The sequence below is a fragment of the Engystomops pustulosus genome, chromosome 2 (assembly GCF_040894005.1).
Source record: "Engystomops pustulosus chromosome 2, aEngPut4.maternal, whole genome shotgun sequence".
NCBI lineage: Eukaryota > Metazoa > Chordata > Amphibia > Anura > Leptodactylidae > Engystomops > Engystomops pustulosus.
In genome coordinates this window covers 222,485,762-222,509,631 of record NC_092412.1, presented here as the reverse complement: position 1 = coordinate 222,509,631, position 23,870 = coordinate 222,485,762, and the positions used below count along the sequence as shown (strand labels likewise).

At 43.4% G+C, this 23,870-nt stretch overlaps 1 protein-coding gene across 5 annotated transcripts; it reads right to left on the bottom strand.

Annotated features, from left to right (window-relative positions):
- Positions 1 to 21,435, bottom strand: RABGEF1 (RAB guanine nucleotide exchange factor 1). Of its 5 annotated transcripts, XM_072138238.1 has the most exons (11): positions 21,281 to 21,435; positions 15,512 to 15,694; positions 14,937 to 15,106; positions 13,906 to 14,025; positions 10,880 to 10,900; positions 8,250 to 8,416; positions 6,627 to 6,708; positions 6,252 to 6,384; positions 6,004 to 6,095; positions 5,086 to 5,342; positions 1 to 4,205 (listed from the first exon to the last, which is right to left on the bottom strand). In XM_072138238.1, the coding sequence occupies exons 2-11, from the start codon at positions 15,688 to 15,690 to the stop codon at positions 3,807 to 3,809; spliced, it is 1,620 nt and encodes a 539-aa protein (XP_071994339.1). In that variant the 5' UTR covers positions 15,691 to 15,694; positions 21,281 to 21,435; the 3' UTR covers positions 1 to 3,806. The 5 variants fall into 5 exon arrangements, with proteins under 5 accessions (XP_071994339.1, XP_071994340.1, XP_071994341.1 ...); XM_072138239.1 differs by lacking the exon at positions 10,880 to 10,900 and having other exon boundaries at positions 8,250 to 8,419; XM_072138240.1 differs by lacking the exon at positions 10,880 to 10,900.
- Between the last annotated feature and the right edge of the window lie 2,435 nt (positions 21,436 to 23,870).

Sequence of the window (23,870 nt, the reverse complement as noted above, 5' to 3'; positions counted from 1 at the left end):
TTAAGCCTTCATCATTTATTAAGGATCGGACATCTATCTCCGGCATGCCAACAATCACTTCTTGCTTACATGATATATTGCTTACTTGGCTAATACACAGAAGGTTATCAAAGCTAAACATTTCGGTAACATACAATCTGTTCTATTTACATTTGTACAATTTCTACAACCCACCAATAATATAATCTCCATCGGATTACTACATGATACTAAGACAGATAGCAGCACACCAGGAGTGTGATACTTGGTAGAGGAAATACCTTAATGGATATGTATAAAGACTCAAACCAAAGTATAAGAGCTCAATGTAATGTTCTGCAGTACCTACTGAAGCCATATCTATGTGTCACATCTATGATAAGTGCTGCTCCTCTCCTAAATCTCAATGAGGAGGGGTCACAGGACCAGCACTGGGTACCTTTGTGGTCTGCTCAGCCCCTGTACAACTTATAGAAAAATAAATATATATATTTTTTTAACACTAAAAAGTAATTTGTTTGCGTTACCAATAAATATTTTAGATAAGGAAGAAAATAGTGAACCTGAACCCTTCTATTAGGGACTGCATTAAAAGTGCCTCATAAATGATCCCCCATAGCTCTCTGAAAGTGGAAGTAGTTTGGCCAATATGGGAGCAGATACCCTGCAGTAGCAGATATGGGTTCACCACGGTCCTGTACTCTGCCAATGGTGTGATAGAAGTAGGCTACATGCACCGCAGTGAAAAATGGCACACGGAAGCTTTAAATGCAATACTTTTTAATGGATCAGTGCCCGAGCATTTGTTTTAACAGACTGTGGGACTGATTCATCGAAAAGTAGAGCAAGTCCTATTGAGAAACGTTATTTACGGAAAAGCAGATGCCAAACTGATGGAAATCGGCTGTGAGAAACTGAAGAAAACTATTTTTTCCCAGCGGAGATTCATCAGGTTTGTGTACAGGAAGCCTAAGAGTCTTGTGCTCGTCTGTGATGGTTCATTTCTTCTGTCCATAAATAGAATACAATACTGTAATCTGAATAGCGAGAACAGTCACAGAGATTTACCTTTCCTGCTCTCTACTATTAGTATGAACTCTCAGGCCTATATAGTATATATACAATAACTGCTGTATACATAATTTAAAAGGTTTACCAAACTGTAAGTACCATGTTTTTGTCCATTAAATAGTTGTAAGCCGTAAGACTGAGATTTTTAAGACCTTAACATGAGCGTGTTATATTAGATAGAGGTCAAGTGTATACCAGTGCACTCCAAAGGACTTATATGTGACCTAGTAAAGTAACATAAAAGATACATGTGACACTGGAGGGCACAGATAAACCATGCGGGACATGCTACATAGAAAGAGACTGTCATTGCCGTCACTATGTAATTCTACTAGCAACCTGGCAATGAGCTCTGCTGCAATACAGCATCTTAGAATTAAAAAAAATAAAATAAAAATTCAACATTTTATCTGAAGTGGCGATGCCCACCCCAATTTGTCTGCATGCTGTTCCCAAATTATGCCTCCAGAAGAACGGTAGTCTGCTTGACTCCCAAATGAACATAGCAGCCGGTCACACATGTGCCTGTGGCACTATTCACCTCTATGGCTCTGATGGGCAATACCAATAGTAGTACACAGTAGTAGTGGCGCAGTACTCTACTACTTCACTAAATGCTATAACCAGTGAATGCAGCAGCCGTGCACAAGTTTGAACTGCCGCTCTATTCATTTGTGGGAACAATGAATTCCCATCCTCCTGCCCTTTGGGGGAACCATCACTGGTGGGACCCCCATAGGACACAATCAGCAAGGTAAGGGATAACTTGTGGATAGGGGAAAATGTGTTGTGACTGAACAACCCTTTTAAGCAGTAGAAGGAAAGCAGCCAGATAAGTAGAGAAAGAAAAAATTATCTCTGCTAAAAACCCCTACTTACCGTACCTCTTCTTTCCATTGAGGATCCAGCACTACAGTTTGGGTATCCCCCCGATGTAACCATACAGTGGCTGAGCAGTGACGCCATTCTTACTGGCAGAATGGTTCAGCAAATTAAGTCTAAAACATATCATTGTGGTGCAAATCATGTGTGCAAAGTAAGCCACATTGTGGTGCATTAAGCCAAGTGGTTCTTCACAATTGTATTTGTTTAATGCTATAGTTCTGCTGCCGCCATCTGTAAAATAACTCCAGTCCACTTCCTAACATCCTTTCTAATTGTGATAAACAATAGCATGGAAGCTTAGTCTTATATAAACACTCCATAGGTTATATCTACTGCAAGATTCTCTATCAGCATCGCTGCATCTGGACCAGATCCCTAATATTCCATAAACTTTTCAACTGATCACCATGCACATTATACAATTCCCACTTCATACTGGACACTGGCTGGTATATGGGTGAGGGGATATCTACAGAAGATAGCTATTACTTACCTATTTTCACTAAAACTGACACCTATATTTCTATTCTCCTACGGTCACCGTTAGGATCGGTTCCTTTAATATCCTTCATATGTGGGTGCAAGATAAGTCATAAAACTGTAACTCAATGGCTGTACTACGCAGTAGTTCTGTGAGTAATTCAAGAAATGGAAAATGAGTGCTGCTGAATATCATTTCCTGAGTTAGTAAAAAGTGGACTATAATATTGCACCAGGAAAAAAAATCCATCGCGTAACAATGGAAAATCAGGTTCGGCGGACGTGGATTTTTTTTTTCCTTTAAAAGGAACGAAACACAAAAATGTGGGAAAAAAATAAAACAAGCTCCTTTCATTTGAGACTATTCTTTCTAATGTTCCAGGTAAAACATAGAATCCTATCTGTGCGTCTCAGGACATGAGAGGTGTCCCCCTCTTCTGGTGGGCCCAAGACTCCCTGTACTTGAATGTGCGCTGTCCTTGGACCACAAACAGATTTCTGATCCTTTTTTCCTGTCCCTGTGTCCATATGTAATCTGTTGTTGAGCTGTCTGTAAGTCAGCCATTTTTTGACTGCCAAATGATGGTCAATAGCTTGTCTTGAAGTGTCACATAATTGTTACTAAGCTAGTGATCCACAAATACAGACCACATGTGGATTATATCATAAACTTCTATAGAAATGCTTGAGACGCAGACATGGACAGGAATATGACCTGCTCCGAGTTATCTATAGTCTCCATATGGATTTAAGAAAAGCACAGTTGCGTGCATGAGCCCATATTAATTAATTTCAGTGTGATATACCCCTAAAAACAAAGCAATAGACGGAGAAAAGACAATGTTCATGTACATGAGAGCTCAGGCTGTAAGACTACCGGCAGGAGCAGGAGCCTTCCTACTGCCCCATGGATGCAATAGGACAAAAATCTGTTCAAAAATTATCTAAACACGAGCCCCTTTCTTGTTCTAGAGTGAGGTTTCTAAAGGACTGTGTCACATTCTATTATTCTTGATACAATTCTAGATTTAGTGTTCCTATAAGTTCCTATAACAAGTAAATTTTGGGCGGATGGAAAAAAAAATTGCAGAGAAACCAGAAAAGTTGTTCCCATCATATGAAGACTGCAGAGAGAATCACCCCATAGGTAGATAAAATCTAGATGTCCACTTGCGATATATATGTCTATTTAGTGGTTGGTTCCATCCTTGTGTAAAATACAAGAAATACAAGTTTTCTTTGTTAATCTCATGATAATAAATAGGCGAAATCGGAAGTCTGAGCAAACTTGGGGCCAAACATCATTAAATATTCTTTCGCTTTTCTGGTCCATAAACACTGATCCAGCGTTGCCCCAAAACTCAAGATAAAAGCAGTTCAGAGGGAGGCGACTACCCGGCGTAGACCTGTGGCTGCAGTGGAGGGGGCAGGCGGTCGTCCTCTACATTCTCAGAATCAATAGAGGCCAGAGCCTGACTATTAGCTTTGATGTGTAGCGGGTATTTCTCCACAATATCCTGGACATCACGGGTAACTTCTTCTGTCCAATCAATTAAGTCCTTCTCCAACTTCTTGGCTCCTGTTACAATACGCTCCTGTCTCTCCGACAGCTGGGAAAGCAAGTCCAGGTTCCTGTGCATCTGTTTCACTCCTGGGCAAGTGTCTGCGTCCCAGATATCAGTGTCTTGTTTTTTTGGAGAAGCTTGGCCAGACATGTACCTGCTGAACTCTTCTTCGCTGAGGTTTAGAGACTGGGCGTCAAGCTTCTCTATGAAGGCTATAGCGCAGCACTGTGGAGGAAACATAAGGCATGTATATTATCATATCAGCATTTTCTCATCTCATACATGTATGGAATATACACAAGATATCTACTGCAGTGGCCCCAAATCTTTTTGCAACCAGGGACCAGATGCAACCAATTTTTTTTTCCAGGGTGAAGCCTAGCCCATTGTGTCCCTTTCCATCAGTGCCCTCCGGATAATGCTCCCTTTCCTTCAGTGCCCTCCGGATAATGCTCCCTTTCCTTCAGTGCCCTCCGGATAATGCTCCCTTTCCTTCAGTGCCCTCCGGATAATGCTCCCTTTCCTTCAGTGCCCCATGGATATTGCTCCATTTCCTTCAGCAGCCCACTTTATAACCCCTCCATTCCTGCTGTTCCCTCCTGATAATGCTCCCTTTCCATCAGGGTTCCCCTGAAAATGCCCCTTTCCTTTGGCAGACAACCTGATAATACTCCATTTTCTGCAATGCCCCACCTTTAATGCCCCCTTATTATTCCCTGTTTCCTATAGCCTCCACTTATACTACTCTACTCTACTACTTTATGAGCCTCCCCAAACACCCTCCTTCTCTATGTTCTTTGAAAAAAATCAAAATCCAATGCTGACCTATTACCCGGCAGCAGTCCTACCCTCTTGTCTTTTCTGATACGGCTGTGCCCTGCTAGCTTCAGAGCCCTGCACAAAGCTGCGTCAGAGAAGAGAAGAAAACTGCTGTGGGGGGGGAAAGGGCAAAGGTGATCCCCTCCCCCCCAGATTTTTATTAGCAGTCCCCAACTTTTCATACACCGCCCAGGTCCACAGCCTGGCAAATATCGGAAGATACTACAAACAAAGATATATAAGCCGAATGATAGACACAGCGTCACATCCTCAGATGCCATCTTACCAGGTTGGTGAAATAGTAGCCATCCTCCCCGGTCATCAGTCGGCTTGGATTACAGAATCTGGTGATGTACTGGATGTTGGACTGGAGACGAGGAGGATTTGCCTTTAGGACAATGTAGATCAGTGTGGGGAGGAAGTCATCGGCAGAAGCGGGTTCATTTTTTGTGATCCTTATCGCGTTAAAAATTTGTTTGCTGCACCCAGTGATACAGGCAAGCTTATCACGAGGAATCCGTTTGGAGTCCATTTCTATGATATCTACATAATAAGATAACAGAGGAGCATCTGCTTAGAGTCTGATGACATTAATTACTCATATTATACAATTTCCACGGGTTTTCACAGCCAGACAATGTAGGAACATTATTCCTAATACTAATGTAAGCGGTGGCTCAAAACTTAAATGGTCACTATCATTTATACAAACTTTGCATAAATCAATAGCAATAAAATTTAGGAAACTTTATGATGTATCCAAACAGAGGAAAGTGCATCTTTCTCCACATATTTGGCCTCTCTCAAGCTCCCTCCTGATTTTCTGCTGAATTCTGTCTTGCTAGTAAGTGGGACAGGAGCTCCCTGAGGACTAAAATTACATAGCAGTTCTAAAGAGAGGGAGGTGGAAGGGGTAAACAGTAGCGGATTCGTAGCATCTAGGTCTCAACCCAGCAGCAAAAGTTATGTACGCTTTAATAATTGCGCTCCCTGCTTTGCCTGAAATCTAGTTTGGGATACCAATGAGTATTACATGTCAGCTATTTTTGTGATTCATACAGAGGCTGGTTATGGGTTCAAAGTATAAGCCCCTGACATTTTGTAGCTCTCCACTTGAGCCCATAGACAGATGACTGCACTGATCTGCACCCCCGGACCACAATGCTTTCCCATGTGATGTCCATAATGGAGTGTTTGGACTGACCTGTTATCGCCTTTACAACCATATCTGAGACTTCAGGGATATCCTCGTTTACAGGGACACACAGCATCTGAGGCGTTACCCAGTGTAAAGCCCTAAGATAAATACACAAGTGGCAAACGCATAGGTTATAACATGTCAGCAGTCACCAGAACATCATACGTAACCATAGTACAATTCCTGGTGTGAACAAGTAATAAAAACATACCAGAAAAAAAAATAATATGGTAAAATGGGATTCTCTTACTCACCTGATTCTCTTTTGCACAGTTAGGTCTTTCTTCTCATCATCGGTAGTCTCTGGACAAAAGACATGCTTGTATAGACGCGTCATGATGAACTTCTCAATCTGGTCCATCGCTTCCTCCACTTTATTAGGTGGCACTGATTTTATTACAAAGGACACAGTCGTGTTACAGACCAATAGTAAGAGATCACTGGACAATGTAGCTTGCAAGATTACAGACGTGATAACCCTTACATTATAACTACTGGCTAGTATAATGACTAGTCACAATCCTGGACATGGTGTCATTACACCTCACACCATGGAACTGACCGGACAGGGACAAACCACTGAACATTGGTTGTTCTCATCTAGGCACAGCTTGTAAGATCACCATTACCTTTCCAATACATCTGCAACTTGTCTGCTGTGTTCTGGTAGAAATCCTGCGTGAACTCCGACAACTCATCGATGTTCGACTCCTGCAGAGAGAAAGACAAAGAGATGGGACAATGTAATGTACTGAATGCAAACACATCACCTACAAGTGTGAATAGGTAACAGATAAAAAAAAATATAATTTAAAAACATAATACAATGAGGAGAAATCATTGACGTGAATGAAGATGCAGAGGGGGAAGTCTACTGTGCTCAGTGAAGAGATCTCACACACCAGTGCAACAGAGTGCTCCAAGTCCAGCTACAATCCTGGGATATAAATGCATTTTTCACAGTCCAGGAGGTTAGAGTTCTCTTTACAGAGACTTTGCTGATTAAGGCCCCCTTACAGGTGTATGGAGTCTTACAGCCATTGATGCTCCACTTAGGGGATTCTGGTAAACATGCAAATAAGTTTTTCTAGATAGATGGGAAGAGGAAAACAATGCCTCTTATCTTAAAAAGTAGCCTCCATAACATCAAACATGGCTTTCAAGAAGCCTAAAGACTTGATGTAGGATCAAAGCCAAACCAGTATATCTATTTCAGAAGTAACAGATTCCTAACTGTAGACAGCACTGTTCTGTCCTGGTTGCATCTCTCCAGTACAGTGTAGGAACCTGGTTTAGCTGAATGTGAGGCTTTTGACTAGGATCAGGGAGCGGGGGTTTTCCTTACGGAGAGTTTGCACAGTCCTGCGGCTACTAATGGTATACACAAATGTATGGTTGTACAGCTCTCTAGGGCCAATACCAAACACTGATCACACAAAGCTGCAAACAGACTCCCATTAAAGAGAGAGGCAGTGGCCAGACAACATCTGACTGCAGAGGATACTAATGGTTGCTCACATCGCGCAGTATAATCCGACTAAATTGGGGTCAGGGATGACCCCAATGTGTAGAGGGCAGAGATATCTGAGCTACTGGCTCTCACTCAGCAGCAATTTGTGAAAATTAAATAAAGGTGCAAAATACTTATCCGATGTGATGCCGGTCCATGACACATCACAAAGAATAATCAATAGTGACCAGATTTCAATGCTTCGGTGAGGGTTTTAGATGGTTAACTGTTAATCTTATCATTCACTGTCAGTCCTAAAATGGCCTATTTTTGCTTCCTTTCTGCTTCAGGGTGTGGGATCTGGATGGAATTAGCCTCCTTTCCCCCTGGCAGCTAACAATATGTTCCATTTTCACTTTCAATGCAGAAAAAGCAGAATTTTCTCCTATACTACCAGAGACTATAGTCTGATCAGACAGACCTGGCTGTGGGGAGACAAAATGAGCAACGCATTTGTATCCATTAGCATTTAATAGGTGGACGTGCACATCTCTATACATTCTGAACACCAGGTGGCGCAATAATGTGTAGCGTCATAATTCTGCACCAGATTCTCAGGCTAACAATGTTCTTATTTTTATTTGTACAACAAACATAATATTTGATAGTTGAACAACCTCCTCAACGAGTAGCAAAGCCTTGAAATATGAAAATTTTGCTATTCTTAAAGGACACCTACCACCTGAAATACAATGAATAAATGTGCCCGTAAAAAAAAAAAAAAAAAAAAACCTCTTGATACCTTCTTGTGGTGTATGGTTTCCAGGAAGACCTTGCACTGTTTGTACACGTCATGTCCCGCTTTATGGTACGTCTTCAAAAACTCGATAAAATCTTTTGACACCCGATCCGTCTCAATGCTGTACTGGCGGGTGAGGGAAGGGCTGGGGGCTTTAGCTTCTTTCATATCTGCTTCCAAAAAATGACATCAAACACATATTTAATGCAGATGGATTTAAGGGAGATCTTTGTGAACTTTTTATAAAACTTTATTCCAAAATATTTATCTATAATGCAAAATGTGGTTACATGATTTATAATGTTACTTTTTACAATCCACTTTTTCCTTCCGGATCCACTATTTCCACCATAGTCAACTATTCTCCCGCTGTCACCGCTTCATCGTCACCCATGTAGGTCACAGCACCTATACATACAAGGTACTTTCCTGCTACTGTCCATTCTCTGGCCTCCTCCATACCTTTCAGGCTCTCCATTTGTAGCCTTTATTTCATCCCCAAAATTGGACCCACATGGGTCCATAACAATTCCAACTTTTAAAACCAACTTTTATGATTATGTGGTGTTACCAGAGCTGCTTCTAGCTGCAGCTTCACATGGTGTTATACTGTCCTGCACGCCCCCCCCCCCCTCTGTTTGATGTAATCTCACTGCAACGCAAGAAGTTTTAGTACACAGTGGAAGGGGGAAGAGTGTAACAATCTGTGAAGCTACAGCACAAAGTGGCTCTGGTACCCTTCAGGTTCATTAGCATTATTTTAAGTTTATTAATCAATTAAGATGATTTTAGAAGGAAAGAGGCCATGGATAACAAATATAAGAATATTAGCACAGTCACAGCGCCTGGGTCTATGAGTAAGTGTCCCTAATTTATCCATGCTTGATTGTGATGGTAGATTTCCTTTATATCTCTATTGTACTTACATCCCGATATATGTTGTATCCAGAGACCACCAGTAAAGCCATTAAATAGAAAAACATCTGAAGTGTGGTGTGTGCCGCGGCCATCCCCCCATTCTCATCCACTTCTCAATAAAGTTGGAGGAGGTCCACAAATAATGCTGAAGTAATGCTCTGTAAGGGGTCGCATAATAGTAGTGGGACACTACAGCCCCATTCTGTGTAATGTACTACGAAGCTTTAATACCAAATACTGTGATCATATAATCTCTGTAGATGTAGGCGAGCAGCATCTGGCGCTACATAGCTGAAATTTCCATACATTACATAGGAAAAGAATATACAAATAAGTCTTCCTGGATGAGGGGAGGAAAACATTTCCTGCAGGGTCACCTTGTATAAATCAATGGCACCTTTCACCTTGTGACATGACTTTGGATTCAGCCATCACAACCCCATCTGCAGACAGCCGCTGTGTGGGAGGACTTGCTCCTCATCAGTGCAGAGAAGGGAAATGATGTGGCTAAATGAGAGGATGGATGCAGTTAGGAGAGGGGATTTCTCTCTGTATTAAGTCCACATTTAATAATGGTTGTTCACATTCCGTTTGTCTTATATACTAGGTATACCTCCCGCCATATAATAAAAAAAAAATTGCAGTGGGTAGGGAAAGTATTCAGACCTCTTTCAATTTTTCACTTTGTTTAATTTCAGCCAATTGGTAAGATAAAAAAAAATCGTTTTTTGGTCATTAATGTAGACACTGCCCCTCATCCGCACAGGAAAAAAAACTGAAATGTAGATATTTTTGCTAATTTATTAAACAAGGAAAATGAAATATTACATTGTCAAAAGTATTAAGACCCTTTGCTGTGACACTCATATTTAAGTCACATGCTGCCCATTTCATTCTGATCCTACTGGAGATGGTTCTACTTCATTGGAGTCCAGCTGTGTTTAATTAAACTGATTGGACTTGACAAGGAAGGGCACACACCTGTCTATATAAGACCTCACATCTTAGAGTGCATGTCAGAGCACATGAGAATGATGAGGTCTAAAGAACTGCCCATGGAGCTCAGAGACAGAATTGTGGCAAGGCACAGATCTGTCCAAGGTTACAAAAGAATTTCTGCAGCATGCAAGGTTCCTAAGCAAAGGAAAACAATGCACTGATTATCACCTTCCAAATACAATCACAACAGTGACATTATCTATATCTTTCTATATATACCCCATGATCTGTAAAGCGCTGCAGAATATAGTGCTATATAAAGATACTATTTATATACTATACTGCCAATCCAGTAACAAGAGTCTTACCTACCTACTGGGTTTCCGTAAGGCTACATTCACATTAACTACGGCTAGGCAAGCCCACATTGGCACACTGGAGACGAGGAGGGATAAGCACTGCTCACACTTCCCTCTCCAAAAGAATTAGTTACACGGGATGGAAACATGGGGAAGGAGAGAACATGCTCTAACTTTTCCCCGTGTATGGCAACATCCACATAGCACCATACCACCGCGTTCCCATAAGCGTTTATGGGGACGTATATCCGGCAACAAACCTGAGGACGTATATACAGTATGTCTCGACAGAGCCCGTGTGAATGGGGCCTAAAGCTAAGATTCTGGCACAGCTTTCCATGCCAAAATAGATTATCCCCACAGACGTATGACCATATGTACAGTGACAATATAGATACACATGTAATATACACCCACCTCTGAGCTTGTCATAAAGCACTTGTGTATCAGTGGAGGGATTATAAAGTAAAATATGACAATGAACAAATAAAGCAAATGATAAATGAACAACAAATAAATGAGAAGCTGAAAAGACAGCGATCAATGTGAGGGAAACATGCAACAATCACAGACACTGCAAATAGTGAAGCAAAGGGATGAGCAGCACATGTATACTACTCTTACCATGCTATTAAAGGAAATCTCCCAAGTCTTTTTCTGCATTGTGAACCAAACATACCTTGAGAATGCTGTAGCGACGCTGATGCAGAAACATATCTTGTTTAATCTCTAATCCAAATAGTTTTGCTCAAAAAACAATTATAAAATTCAGAACCTTGAGAAAGCTGGGCTAGGTATACAGGCTACTTACATAAACACATTACACAAAGCTGCCTGAACTATCCAGACAGGACTAATCGACCCAAGCTGGATGACTCATACACAGCAGCTAGGGGATGGTGCGCCCTCTCGGCTTATTCTGTGCAGGACAAGGCTGGAGCAGTGCATAATTAAGGTGAGAAGAGAAGTGCCGGGGCAGCCACAGGAGTGAAGGAACCTCATTATCATAATTCTATAATTATTTTTTCAGCAAAACCACTCGGTTCAGGGATTAAACAAGATCTGTTTCTGCATCAGTGTAGCTACAATATTCTCAAGGTATGTTTGGTTCATAATACATAAAAACAAATGGTAGATTTCCTTTAAGTAAAATAATGTCCAGCCATTGCTTATTTAAATCTGGTTCTGGGAAGGTTGCGTGGGAAATAAAAATCTCTAATAGTATTGCAAGATTTCCTAGTTTTCTAAATAGCAAAAGAGGAGCACAATAAAATCTAGGAACTGCAACGATAGTCTATAATCACCCAGCATTCCCAGACACAGATATATAGTTGGTCATTGATTAAAATTTTTTTAGACATTGACAGAACCTAAGAAGGAGTCACAGTGCCTGGATCTATGAGTGAGTGTCCCTGTCTTGATTTTGATGGTAGATTTCCATTAAATGAGACTAAATGCAATCCATAGCACCATGTGAACAATGCTACAAATATATCATAAAATGGAATAGGAAGACAACAGTGATATTGCACCTGGAGTGATAGTTGTGCACTGAGAGATGCACACATCTGCCCGGGGGCAGCAAGTTCCAATGCCCAGGAGGGCACAGCAATGCCCTGCGCTCTCTGCAGTGATAGCCCTAGAGGTATCTACACCGGTATACTTACTTACATTCACACAGCGGTATGCCCGCCGTGCGGGCATACCGCCGTGTGCTGGAGAGGAGGAGGAGGAGGCGGCCCCTCCTCCCTCCATAGAGAATAGCGGCGCACGGCCGCACACACGCCAAAAGATAGAGCTTGCTCTATCTTTTTGCGGTGTGCGGGCCGGATCGGTGCCACACATGTGTGGCATCGCATCTGCGCCGCGCCGCTATTGTCGTCTATGGGGACGTACATGCGGCCGCAAATTTGCGGCCGCATGTACGTCCCCGCAGACGGCCATGTGAATAAGCCCTTACACAATGTAGCGATCGCTCATATATTACACACCAGATGTATAAAGTCATGTTATGTAAACGTTCTAACGATTAAAGCATCTTCTGTACTAAACCTACGCAAAGCTGCGATAAAGCGAAGCTCCACCTTTACCTGTGTAACAGCAAATCAGTGTAATATAGAAGACAAAAAACCCCATAATACTGGACAGAATATGACTAAGTGTGTATTGACAGGCACGTATGGGGGACGTATATCCAGGAGAGCAAAAAAGATAAGAGCATGCTTTATTTTCGGCCGTGCAGCAATCTTTCTGTGGAGAGGTGATGTGCGCCCACCTGGCTGTAGCATACATTCATGTGAATGCAGCCTTTGGGAAGGTAGGAGATGACAAGAGGAGAAGTTGATACATTGTTTTCTATAACGTTATGTAAAGCGTTTAGTGTCTCTTTTGTCACAATCAGATTAGGTGTCCCACATTATGACTTTTAGAAAGGTTGTACAAACCATTTAAGGTATCCCGTATCCACAGGGGATGCTGATCGATGATGGTGCAATTAGATGATATCCCCCACCATCACAAGAACGGGTCCCCAAGCAATCCGGAAAATGGGGGGCCCATTTTCACTAATGCGTACTGCTGCTCCATTCAATTGTGAGGGCGGGTCGTATATATTGCTGAGCACAGCGCTGTGGTGTGTCTCGCACTTCCATCGACAGTGAATGGAGGGGTTGGCAAGGGAATAACAAAGTGAACCTGTCACTAGGAATGTAATTTTCAGCTGATTTTAAAAATTCCATTCTTAGCCATTTGACTACTACTACTACTTTATAAAACGTTGTTTTATATAACCTGGCTCCCTACCAGCAGCATATGGCGAGTGCAGGAGAGTGGATTGTCTCAGTCTCATCTCCTTCACACTCATCCAGCTCCTTCCACTCTCCCTTCTTCCTGTCACACGCATTAAGAAGGCAGTGGAGGGGAACGTGTGGAACAGGGGAAGAATGCATGAGGAGAATGAGACACACAGACTAAATCAGCATATCACACCATATCTGTCACCAACTAAAAATGGCATTCCTTCTGATAGGTTCGCTTTAATTAGTTGGAAGAACCCCTTTAAATATGCATCAAGGCAACACCTTTTTTTTTTTACTCATTTTGTTATTTTGTATTAAGATTGGGGGGGGGTGGGGGGGCAGAAAAACACCAATGGAATGTTGGAACAAACTTTGGATGTTCCGTTCAGGGCCGGAAAAACGGATTAGTAAATATAGCGAGTGCATTACCCGTTGCTATGATACTAGAGAATAGTAGCAGAGGGGCTTCCAATGACTTTGGTTTATTTATATACTGTACTAATTGTGTGATTGGATATGGAACAGAACTCTCTTACATTATCATAACATTATGACAAGGTGGAGCTACACTCTAGAAAGAGCTCAACACAGACACACTCCACTCTACAGAACAGCACACTAAGCATTGACACTAGGCGATGTTACCTTCAGCAGAGGAAGCCAGCTCCCAGGGAGGGACAAAAAGACCCTTAAGGTCCCTGAGAATATCAGCGCTGCGCTCCCTTCCTCCTGCCTGCACCGGCTTACCAGACTTTTCTTCAGGGTCTGAATTATTTCAGGACCAACCCAGATAGCCAAAAAAGGTCAAATGACCAAAAAGGGGTTTGGGGTGGGAAAAATAAATGCAAAAAACATAAGGTTAATGAAAAATGAATGGATAAAGTGCCAAATAAATCAAAAACATAGCATGCAACATCATGCAGTGGGCAATGGTGAAGATTTAGGCCAGCTACATATGAACCTGTGGGGAAATAGTGACCAAAATGTTGGTCAGATCTCATGGACTGAAAGCACTGCACAAGACGGGAGTCCTTGCATTGTACAGAAGCACGATACAAGGAGGCCCTGTCATCCGGGCAAACAGCAGCACCAACTCTGTAATAACTGTTAAGAAGGTTTCGCACTGCTGTTCTGCCGGCAGATAGGGGGTCCTTGAATTATGTTTCAGTATCATACAGGGCTCCCATCCTGTGCAATGTATTTAGTCTGTGGGAACGGACCAACATATGGGTCAGTCCCCACAGACCCATCATGTTCGTGGACAGTCGGCCTCCTTCAGATTTCTAAGGATTTTACAATCAAACACACAACATAGGTTCATCTCTTACCTCTGAGGGTTTTGGAAACCTAGCTCTTCTCTGCTAATTTGCATATGGCTGTGGTGGAGATTTTTTTATAGGTAAATGGGTTTTAAAATAAAACACATAGTTTAGGGAAATTTATCAGTAAACCACTCAGAGTTCAGCTTTAATTTTAGAAACAGCTGTGGGAAAATGAAAGCTGAGTTCTGATTGGTTTACAAGGGCAACTAGAACAGTTCTGCTCTCAGACACTTATGATAAATCTCCCCAAATGTGTCAGAGATGTAGAATAAAAAAGTGTGATCTCTTAGACAGTAGGAACCAGGAGCAATACATCAGATTAGTAAGTAGAGGGAGGGTACAGCTTCTGCTTACCTTTCTTCGGGACACTTTTGGATGAAGCTGTAAAGAATTTCTTCACAGTCGTCACTTTTCTTGCCTTTTCATTGGATTTCTTTTCTTCAAACTTGGTAAAGCCAAGAGATGTCTGACCTCCTTGTGCTCCCTGGCTACTGGCGTAAGCCTCCTCCTCTTCCCGCTGTAAGCTATAACGGCAAATGTCAGAGGGTTGTGAAATGTTAGGATAATAAAGCTTCCGGGGATCACCCAGTGAATCCATGATTTTTTTCCAAGAAAGATGAAGCAGTGGAGCTTGTACATACTGACATAGAGGACATTATGTCTCCCGATATGTCTAGCACCTTTGTTTTACAACCCTATATGGCGCAGTTGCTCTGTTATTCCTACTAGTAATGGATGGGTGATAGGGGATAACAGGCAAACGTGGGGGCACTGCAGGGAATCTAAACATTTACCATGTTTCCCCATAGATCACAAATGATCGCCGGGGTATCACCACTGTATAATCAGCTTCTTATCGATTAAACCATCAAAGCGGACCCCGCTTCAAGCACTGCACATCATAACAGGTACATCAAAGAAGAGCATACCGTTCTGCAAGCTCCCAGTCCTCCTGGATCTGTTTCTGCCGGGCCTTCTGGTACTCTTCCCTCCAGCACTTGGAGCAGAACCCTTGCCACGCCGGGTTTCCATAGTAGCCACAGCCTTTTTTACAGAGTAGTTCTGACTGGTCCACATGGATGGCTCGGCGCTCTGATTTCAGGCTCATCTTCCTGAGTGAGATAAAACACAGAGAACAAACCTTGCCATTTATAGTAAAATACAAGTGTGCTTACTAGAGTGGAAGATACAGGGCCTTTCCACAACTTGTTCTAATTTAGAAATAAAATGAGCAAAACCTGTGGAAAAACAAGTGACATGCGGTACTGAACGTCTTATGTGGAGATGCTCAACTCCGTGCAGCAAACTGTAATAATAAGAGAACGTGAGACCATCCGTCACTCAGGTCTCCTCTGTCCAGTATGTAGGAGCCAAACTCAGCCTCTGCTACTAATGCTACACAGAGGTCTCCAGTCCATGGGCTCCCTGTCCATCACCCTCTGCTACTAATGCTACACAGAGGTCTCCAGTCCATGGGCTCCCTGTCCATCACCCTCTGCTACTAATGCTACACAGAGGTCTCCAGTCCATGGGCTCCCTGTCCATCACCCTCTGCTACTAATGCTACACAGAGGTCTCCAGTCCATGGGCTCCCTGTCCATCACCCTCTGCTACTAATGCTACACAGAGGTCTCCAGTCCATGGGCTCCCTGTACATCACAGAATACAATTAAAGTGGAATCTACCATAAAAATCAAGAATGTTAAACCATTGGCACTTACATCCATGCAACGTGACTGTGGTAATCTTATATTTGTTACACATGAAGGGTTCTGGGGGGCATTACCAAAGTCCATCTGTGCTCTGGCTCCACAGGCTGTTACACTGTCTCACCCCCCCCCTCCCGCCTGTTCCCCCAGCACTCCCCCTCCCTCTGTCTGCTGTAATCTCACACAGTGGGATAGAGAAGGTGCTCCTGCACAGTGTAACTGCAGCAGTGAGGGGCTTTGGTAACAACCCCCCCCCCCCCACAGAGTCCATCTGGATCATTAGCATAATTTTAAAACGATGGAGGGTATGTATCACAAATATAAGAAGATTGTGCCTAGATATATGATTAAGTGTCCCTGGTTTAGCATAATGGATTTTGTAGGTAAATTTCTCACTTTCACCTGAAAAGCACCTCCAATATCCACAACATTATCAGGGTCTAACACTCGACTTGCACTTTCTGCCAATGCGCCTAGGCCCCATCCACACATGCGAGTGCTGCCTGGATCGCCCGGCCCGAGTAGCACATGCTGCGAGTGTGATGCGAGTTATGAAAGATGTTAGTCTTTGGCCCCTTCGCAGGTGTGGAAGGGGTCAAAGACTAACATCTTTCATAATTCAAACTCCACATTCCTGTCCATAAGGCTTTCCCCGTGCTGCGGCAGTCCTCTGGAATGCACCAGCCTAACACTAACTTGATTCTACATATCCAAAAATTGAAGCATGCTATTGTCTATTTCTCCATCCGCTGCAGAATATATTAGGGGAGAATAAAGATTCTCATACTGTCATCATTATTTACCATGCGGGTGTCATTTTTGGCAGGATTCAATCCCAGTGCGTCAGTGCTACAAAGCTAGAGCATGAGCTACTAAGACTAAGGTGTATTCAGTGATTTAAAACATATTTAAAGGACATTTCTCAGCAGTATTTACCATACAAAGCTACAGACATTGTACATTAGCATTCCTGGAGTGCGGTATAGACATACCTTTGTGTTTGTTGTGTAAGTAGTGACAGGACTGTAAAAAGGCAAATTTATTCCAGCTCTGCAGCTCTTACAAGGGCTCTGGAGGCTCTTTCAGCCTGAAGAGCTTTCTGCACTATGCGGCTCCACAGCTCCTCCCCTCTGCTATGAGTAAGAGCTGTATCATGAATTTGGTTGGATACTTACAGCAGTCACTCAGAGGGGAGGGAAGGGGCTGTGCAACAGATCATTGCTAAGAGCAGGAAGTTTTTCAGGATGAAAGACCCACCCAGAGCACTTGCAGTAGCTGGAAACATGGATTAAAAGTACATTTTTCACAGTCCCGCTGCTACCAACTACACAGACAGAGGTATAGTTACACAGCTCTCCAGGGTCTTTACTCAGCACTGTCTGCAGTTTACTATGGTCAAAACAGATGACGCATTCCCTTTAACCATCATGGATCATTACTAGGCGGCATATACTGACAGCCACACATTGCTCAGCATATGTGACACAAGCACAAAGCGGTGGATACAGAAATAATCAGAGATATTAAACAAATATTGGCGCATGTCACGTCTGTTTGCCTTGCTATTTTTCCATGCACGCTGACAACAGCTCAAACAGAGGCTCCTTAAAAAGACAGAAGCCTACAAATTGTCATAAAGAGGAAATGCAAGAAGCAGGAATGAGCTGACAATGTGATGAGACGTCGTCCCACAACGATAAGTCATCGCCGTGTAAGAGGAGAGAAGGTCACGAGTTACTGCAGCTGCTCACACCCAGGGACATCACAGCTATTACTACAAGACTGGCTCCTGTATCATTACATATAGGTCTGAGATGAGGTGTTATGTATATATTATTTAGAATATAGGATTGCGGATCTCATACAGAGACACAGAAACTACTGCAATTTGAAGACCCCACTACTCATCTGAACTAGCTGAACCACGATGACTGTGAGTTTAGATTGAAGGCATAAGACATTGGGGGTAAACTGAAGATATACAGACATATCTGGGCTCCTGAGCAGATTAATGGCCCCGATCATAATCACATTGCACTTCCTCTTAAAGCAAACCTGTCACCAGGAATGTGATTGTAGGATGGTGACAGGTTCCACTAGCCTGTGCTGATTTTATAAATGCCGAAGGTAGCTTAGAATAGTTTTTTGCACAGTATCTGGCTCCCTGCCAGCAGCATGTGACGAGTCTTGGGGAGACGGCTCTTTTAGGTAAACGAGAGGAGTCCCTAAGTGCAGATGGCTTGCTTAGCCCCACCCCAAATTGGATAGCCCCGCTCATAACCCATGCCCATGCTCCCCTTTATCCCAAAAACTGTTGGATTTAAGAGTGGTTGTGATCTAACTCACTACAATGAGCCGCACTGCCTATCACTAGGATGCACAAGACAGAAAGTGAGGATGAAGCTGGATGAGAGGAGACTGACATGCACACATAGGGAATCACTACACTGCTGCTGGGAGCCTAGTAATGTGAAATAAAGTTTTATAAAGTACTGAAATGATTCATAATGCTGACAAAGGCATTTCTAAAGTCAGCATAGCATAGGCTATTGGAACCTGTCACTAGCTAATAATCACATTCCAGGTGTCAGGTGAGCTTTAAAGAGGACCTGTCATTTGTAAAAACAGCACTTAAGTAAGTAGCTCCTAGTGCTACAACAGTCCTAGCAGTGTTACACGAATAGCGTTATCCGAAACCTCTGATAACGCTAACAGACACAGCCACGATGTACACTAGAAATGCTGGACCGTGCTGTAAGCAGTCAGGCGTATTCAAGAGGGGGCAGGATTAGGGGCGGTGACTGGAGTGGGCAGGGCGGTCCGGTGAAGAGGCAGACCCCCCTCATGACTACACTGGACCACTTTCAGCACGGTCTCTTGTTTCTAGTGTACATCACGGCAGTGTCTGCTAGCGTTATAGATGGTTTCCTATAACGCTATTAGTGTAACACTGCTGGGACGGTTGTTGCACTAGGAGCTGCTTACTTCAGTAACATCTCCTAGTGCCGTTTTTACAGGTGACAGGACATCTTTAAATTGATGTTATGAACAGCAAAGTCTTTGATGTATACATTAGAAGTATCCATTTGCCAACATTGACGGCCAAGGGCACATTCACATGGCCGTCTGCGGGGACGTACATGCGGCCGCAAATTTGTACGTCCCCATAGACGGCAATAGTGGCGCAGCGCAGATGCATGCTCTATCTTCTGGCGTGTGTGCGGCCGTGAGCCGCTATTCTCTATGGAGGGAGGAGGGGCCTCCTCTCCAGCACACGGCGGGCATACCGCGTGTAATTGTACCCTAAGTTGAGACCAAATCATGGTTGGTCTTGTGCTGAGCGAATACTAAATGTACTAAAAATACTAATGTATTTTTAACTGTGGAGGAGTTCGAAATATGTAGCAGGCATAGATAACGTAAAGAGATGGCTAGTTATGCGTGGTAACCATTACCATCGCAGTCTTCCATGTAGAAAGTAGGACTTTTGGCAATTCCAAATTTATCTTGCATCATAGACTAAACATAAGCCTTATAAGAAATCTACCATAAAATTCAAGCATGAATAAAGCAGGGGGAACTTACTCATGGATTCAGACATTGTGACTGTGGCAATCTTCTTATATTTGTTATCCATGGCCTCCTTCTTCTAAAATTATGCTAATGAGCCAGAAGGGCTCTGTGGGCATTACCACATCCCCTCTGTGCTCTGGCTCAATAGGCTACTACACTGGCTCACTCGCCCCTCTGCTCCCTCAGCATTTCCCACTCCCTCTACCTGTTGTAATCTCACAGTAGGAGGAGGAAGTGCTCTACACAGTGTAGAAGCTTTGAAGCTGCAGCTCAGAGTTGCTCTGGTAACTCCCCACCCTCGAGACCTTGTGACTCGTTAGCATAATTTTTAAAGTTGTTTTTAAAAGGATGGAATCCATGAAAAACGAATATAAGAAGATTACCACTATCACGATGCCTGGATCTAGGAGTAACCATGGTTGATTTGTTAGTAGATTTCTTTTAACTTATTAAGACTAAAACAGCAGGGACGATTTGCACCTGACGCTCGTGCAATGCACCAACGTTGTTCTGCACCATCAGAATTACCCTAAAGTCGGGCAAAGTGTTCCTTGTGTGGAGGGAAAAGTCTTGTGCATATACATACGCATGAGACTTTTTTAATATTTTTTTTTTTTTTTAAAGCCTGTACCTCTGATCCGGAGTATAACAAGGCACCAGTAACAGTATACTTTTATGTATTCACTGGACACCAGACAGGTTCTCTTTATAATCATAAAGGCTGTATGTGAGAGGGATCATTGGCGTCCACCGCTGTGATTAATGTACATGCCTGCCCCACAATATTGAATGTGATAGTCACTCCCTATTTTTATACAGATGCTATTTTCCCCCCACCATCTGCTCTTCCAGTAAAAGCCTCTGTGATGAAAGCAGAGCCGCTGCCAGGCCCAGGAGCAGAAGAATCGGGCAAAAGTATTACATCTCCTCTGATATAGAAGTAGAATACTGAGAGGTGACTCCATAAACATAAGATCAAGGGCCATAGCCTTGCGCGGCTTACAGCGTATGGTGGTCACCAATACAAAATGTTGTGGGGCATCACAATCCACAGATCTCCACATACACACATACATACATACATACATACATACATACATACACACATACAATGTGATCTGACCAATCACTGGCTTACAAGCCGGCAGCACCCTGGCTGCTGCAAAACTACAACTCCCAGCATGTCCTATGGCTGCCAGTACTGGAGATGACCATGTCATATAGTAAGGCCAGGTGCCCCTCTCATGCCTGGCACTGCGCGGTGCCCACTTGTATCACGTCACCCGGGTACACTAGCACAGATGACAGTGACACCCGGGAGGGGCTCCACCTGGTGCCCGCTGATAAGACAAATGACATGGGGAGTGGTTACATAGTCCCCCGCCCCTCTGCCCCCAGTGCCCCTCGGCTGCTCACCTGTCCTGTCCTCAGCTCCTATACGTCTCCCTACTCAGCCCGGAGCAGTACACAAGCCAGGCCTAGACGGGTGACGTCACACGGGCTGCGTCTCAAGCCTCGCTCTGGATCACATTTCCGGTCCTGCGCAGATGAGTCTTGTTAGCAGCATCGCTAGCAATGGCTGTCTGCACAGGGATTGTGCAAAGTCTTCAGCGATCCCTTCCAAAAAGTGCATTGGAACACCCGGTGGCAGTCACAACCCTCCCAAATATCAGTATTTTAATCACAGAAATTTGGTTTGTACCAAATTTGCAAGTTATCCCCTATCCTCAGGATCAGCAGTCTGTTCAGGTAGGGTCTTACTGCTGGGACCCCGTACTTATCCACATAAAAAGAGACCCCAATCTTACTAATGGTGGAACTCCCACTGAATAACATGAGAGAAATTTCTGAGCACAGCGCTCAGGTATCTCAGTCACTGTCTGTGCTCTGCAATTTCTGACACGTCCATAGTAATTAATGGAGGAACAGGACCCTTAATAGTGAGAATGTACCTTTCTCTCTGGATTGCTGGGGTTCCCATTTTTATGAATATTGGGAATCCTACCAGACTCTTACCAATCAGCTAGTTATTCTCTAACTTGTGGAAGCCATTCCTATGGTTGGTGGGAGTCTCGGCATGCAAACCCTCATAAGGCTTTTCAGTTGTTCCAAGCTCAATTGTTATCCCCTATCCTCAGGATAGAGGAAAACAATCTGATCAGTGGGGGGCTAACTGCTGGGACCCCCACCCATCACAAAAACAATGCATTATTACATTCTATGGATGTATTGTCTAGTGCAGAGCACAGCGCTCGGTTATCGCCAGCACTCTCATTTACTATGATAGTGCCAGAGGTAGTCGAGTGCTGTGGTAGGCATTTCTGAAAATGGAACCACTATTCTCAAGATCTTTGAAGAATGGCCATCATCCTCGCTGTTCAGATTGTTTTCCCCTATCCTATGGATAGGGCATACAAATCAAACTTTAAAGGAAACCTACCACTTGAAGTGGCAGGTATAAGAAGGAAATACCGAGCACCAGCTCAGGGTGAGCTGGTGCCGGAGCTTATTTTTGTTAGTGTTTTAAACCGCTGTATTGCGGTTTAAAACACTTTTTAAACTTTATAGCCGAAGCTGCTTCGGCGCAGGGAAGTACGCGCTCGGCGCTTACCATGCACGCGGCTCTCCTTCACTTCCTATGTAGCCGTGCGCATGGTAAGCGCCGAGCGCGTACCTGCCTGCGCCGAAGCAGCTTCGGCTATAAAGTTTTAAAAGTGTTTTAAACCGCGATACAGCGGTTTAAAACACTAACAAAAATAAGCTCCGGCACCAGCTCACCCTGAGCTGGTGCTCGTTATTTCCTTCTTATACCTGCCACTTCAAGTCGTAGGTTTCCTTTAAAGGGTCACCTTCATTCTGAGCACACAGAGCACATTATTTCTGCTCTCTCTCCCCTCTCCTGTCTGACATTTCCTGCTGCAAACATGAGGTGAAGGGTGAGAGGAGACATGTAGGAGCTGCAGCTTCTGGTGGATGATTTGTTTATATACAAGTGTAGGGAAATCCGTGGGTGTACAGGGAGAGATAAGAGTGTAGGTGTGTTGTTATCACATTAGTTAGGGCTCCTGGCAGCACATGAAGAAATCAGCTGAAAGCAGTGGAGGGAGAGAGAAGAGAGGGTGGGGGGTGTCTCATATGTACATTCTCACAGCTCATAGAATACGGGATGTGCCTAGGAATGGTCATCTGAGGGACAGAGGCTGATAGCAGGGGGAAGTCTGCTGAATAGAAGTGAAAGGAGCAAGATTTGGGTAACCAATCCAATTGCAGAAGGGCTTTAAATTACATGCTCTACAACATATCAAAAGTTTTTAAAATGAGGGGTACACATTAACTACTCCTGGACAACCCCTTAGGAGGATTTGCCCATGAAAGAAAGTTACACAATAAACATAATTTGTAACCCCTTACTTTAAAAATAATTATCCTTTATTTATATAGCGCACACAAATTATGCAGTGCTGCACAAAGCATGACAAATTGGTCCCTGTCCCCATGGGGCTCACAATCTAAACAACCTATCAGTATGTTTTTGGAGTATGGGAGAGAACATGGAGAGAACATACAAACTCTTTTGCAGATGTTGACCTGGGTGGGATTAGAGCCAGGACTCCAGCGCTGCAAGGCAGAAGTGCTACCCACTCAGCCACCCCCAAATTGTACTCAGTTTTAGTGATGTTTTAGCTCCTATCACTCAGTGATGGTCAGTGTAAGATTCCACAGTGTAGGTGGGGACTATCTAAGCAGACACATTATGATCCCTGTAGTGCTGTGAGATGACAATGTGCTTAGATTATCAGGGTTCTTCGTTATCAGCAATGAGACGCATTAATGCCTGTAACCCGTCCTGGGTCCTGCACACGAGGGCAAGCATATAGTGCAGATCACACAAGTACTGAGAAAGAATTATTTATTTTTTATCCTAAAAAAAGGATAAAAACATCCGCATGAATAGTTAAAAACCACCAAGCATCTCGCATGACCCCGGATTCGTGTCTTCAGGCTT